The 2,500-nt window shown below is 39.2% G+C and overlaps 1 protein-coding gene across 1 annotated transcript in view; it reads left to right on the top strand.

Annotated features, from left to right (window-relative positions):
* LOC138057116 (uncharacterized) overlaps window positions 1–619 on the top strand; it is an 858-nt gene extending 239 nt beyond the window's left edge. The window contains exon 1 of the mRNA XM_068903176.1: window positions 1–619. This exon is cut by the window's left edge and continues 239 nt beyond it. Within this exon, the coding sequence (XP_068759277.1) occupies window positions 1–529 (529 nt within the window). The 3' untranslated portion in view covers window positions 530–619.
* The last annotated feature ends 1,881 nt before the right edge of the window (window positions 620–2,500 follow it).

Genomic DNA, 2,500 nt, shown 5'->3' with positions numbered 1-2,500 from the left:
GTTAGTTACTAGTACAAAGCTACTAGGCCTTACAATAGCGAACGATCTAACATGGAACGACCATGTAACTGTGATAACCAAAAAGGCTAGCAAGAGGCTCTATTTCCTAACTCAGTTAAAAAGAGCGGGAGTTCCGAAACAAGATCTAGCAATGTTCTATGTATCGTGCGTGAGATCTGTTATAGATTATGCGGCACCTGTCTTTTCCAACGGTCTCCCACAGTACTTAAAGAACGAGCTGGTAAGGCTCGAGAAAAGAGCAATATCAATAATAACATCAGGAAAGTGCAACTCGGCAATAGAGGTGGGGGTAACACCCATTTTGGAGCATCAATACGTCCTATGCAGCAAGTTTTTTGATAACATTGTCAACGACCCAAACCATAAATTGAAAGCGCTCCTTCCACCGGACTATGACAACTCACGCTATAACCTAAGACGACCGCGCCATTTTAATATGCCAAAGCTTTGTACGAACAGAACAAGAAACACTTTTATATATGCGATGTCCAAACAGTCCAGGCTGTAGTTTTATCCCATATATATACATACTTTATAAGTTAAGATATTTTAACGTAAATACTTTATATGGAATTTTTAATATTGTCTTAATAATCAGTTTTTGACTTATTATCTAGGATTAATTTGTAATTTTTAAAGTATTGTAAAGCATTTGTCAATAATTGCGTAATTCAGCCTCTGGCTGCGATGCAGTTTTTAATAAACTATCTATCTATCTATCTATCTTTAAATAATGATGACGTCATAGAGCTGGTGAAGAAATGTGCTAAGTATCGTGCTTTGGAACCAATGCCAGCTCTATTAGTACCAGAGTGTATTGATGGGCTTTTTCCTGTAATTAAACAGATGATCAATCAGTCTTTAGGGACTGCCTCTTTTCCTGATTCATGGAAGAAAGGCATAGTAAATTCTCTGCTCCAGAAACATGGCCTCGATATTCGGTATAAAAAATAACGCCCAATTATTAATCTTTCTTATGTGTCGAAATTTACAGAACGCTCGGTATCAGATCAACAGCTTTTCCATATGTCTTTCAATGGTCTCTATCCTGCTTTGCAGTCGTCGTATAGGCAACACCATGGTACAGATACTGCTCTTTTAAAGGTGAAGAATGACATTTATATGAATATGAACAAGGGTCACGTAACTTAGCTGGTTCTTTTGGATTTAAGCGTGGACGTCGATTTCGTTGATCGCGGTATTTTGATCACGAGTCTTCAGTCAAGGGTTGGCGTCTCGGGTAAAGTCTTGGACTGGTTCTCAGTATACAGAAGTCAACACATCTCCGTCAATGGGATTCTCTCTGACCGTTTTTCCTTACGGTATGGTGTTCCTCAGGTATCCTCTCTCGATCCCGTATTGTTTATCGTTTACTCATCCAAGCTTGTTGAGATTGTAAACGCACATCTACCTGACGTTCATTGGTACGCTGGATGACTCTCAGCTTTATCTTCCTTTTAAACCTGATTCACAAGCAAGTCGGGATGAGGCAGTTATGGTAATGCAACACTGTATAGAAGACGTACGTCTATAGATGCTGACTGATCGGCTTAAGCTAAATGTTGATAAAGCTGAGTATTTACTTATTGAAACAAGACTGCAACTGTCTAAGATCAGCGCAGGCTCTCTTGCTGTTGGTTACCATCGGATTACTTCAGCCCAAGGGGCCAAGAATTTGGGCTGCTGGTTTGATCAACAACATAGTATGGGGACACAAATCTATAAGATTTGTAATTCATCTTATTTCCACCTCCACAACATTAAATGCATACTAGTAGAATTGACTATTGGAATAGTTTATTATATGGTTTGGCGCATAGTTTATAATATGGTTTAAGGGAAGTTAGTTACAGTGTGTCAAAACACAGCCGCGCGCTTAATTTTGCAATGTTTGCTGCTTTGATCATATATCGCCTGTGCTTTTTAGGCTTCACTGGCTGCAAGTGCAATTTAGAATTGGATTTAAGAAACTAGTAGTTACATTTAAAGCTATTCACGGGCCTGCTCCTGAATATATAAAGTATTTAATTGGTATTAAGAGTACATTGCGCTATTATTTGAGATCAAACAATGAGCTTCTCCTTGTGTTGGAAAGTAAGATAACATTTGGAGACATGGCTTTTTGTGTCGCCGCCTGAAAAGATTGGAACTCGCTAACCAGTAAGATTCGCAACTGTAGAGCTTTAAACAATTTTAAGCATACATTTAAAACGCATTTATTTAGGCCAGCTGCTTATACCTATGATTTAATTGGAATTAATTTATATATTAGCCTGTATCCTCCCAGGATCCTTCCTAGTCATCCGCTAAGTTGACTACAGTCGTCCATCGTTAACTTGATCCTTAGTTGGGTTTCACGTGGAGTTATAGGCTCCCCTACCTTGTCACCGTAAAAGAAAATTTCCCGGAGGCCCACGCCCTAACCACGTAAATCACCACTTCGATGACTGTGCTACCAGCATGGTTGTCCTGGTGTTGT

This window comes from Montipora capricornis, chromosome 7 (genome assembly GCF_036669925.1).
Source record: "Montipora capricornis isolate CH-2021 chromosome 7, ASM3666992v2, whole genome shotgun sequence".
NCBI lineage: Eukaryota > Metazoa > Cnidaria > Anthozoa > Scleractinia > Acroporidae > Montipora > Montipora capricornis.
This window is presented reverse-complemented; position numbering and strand designations above follow the sequence as displayed.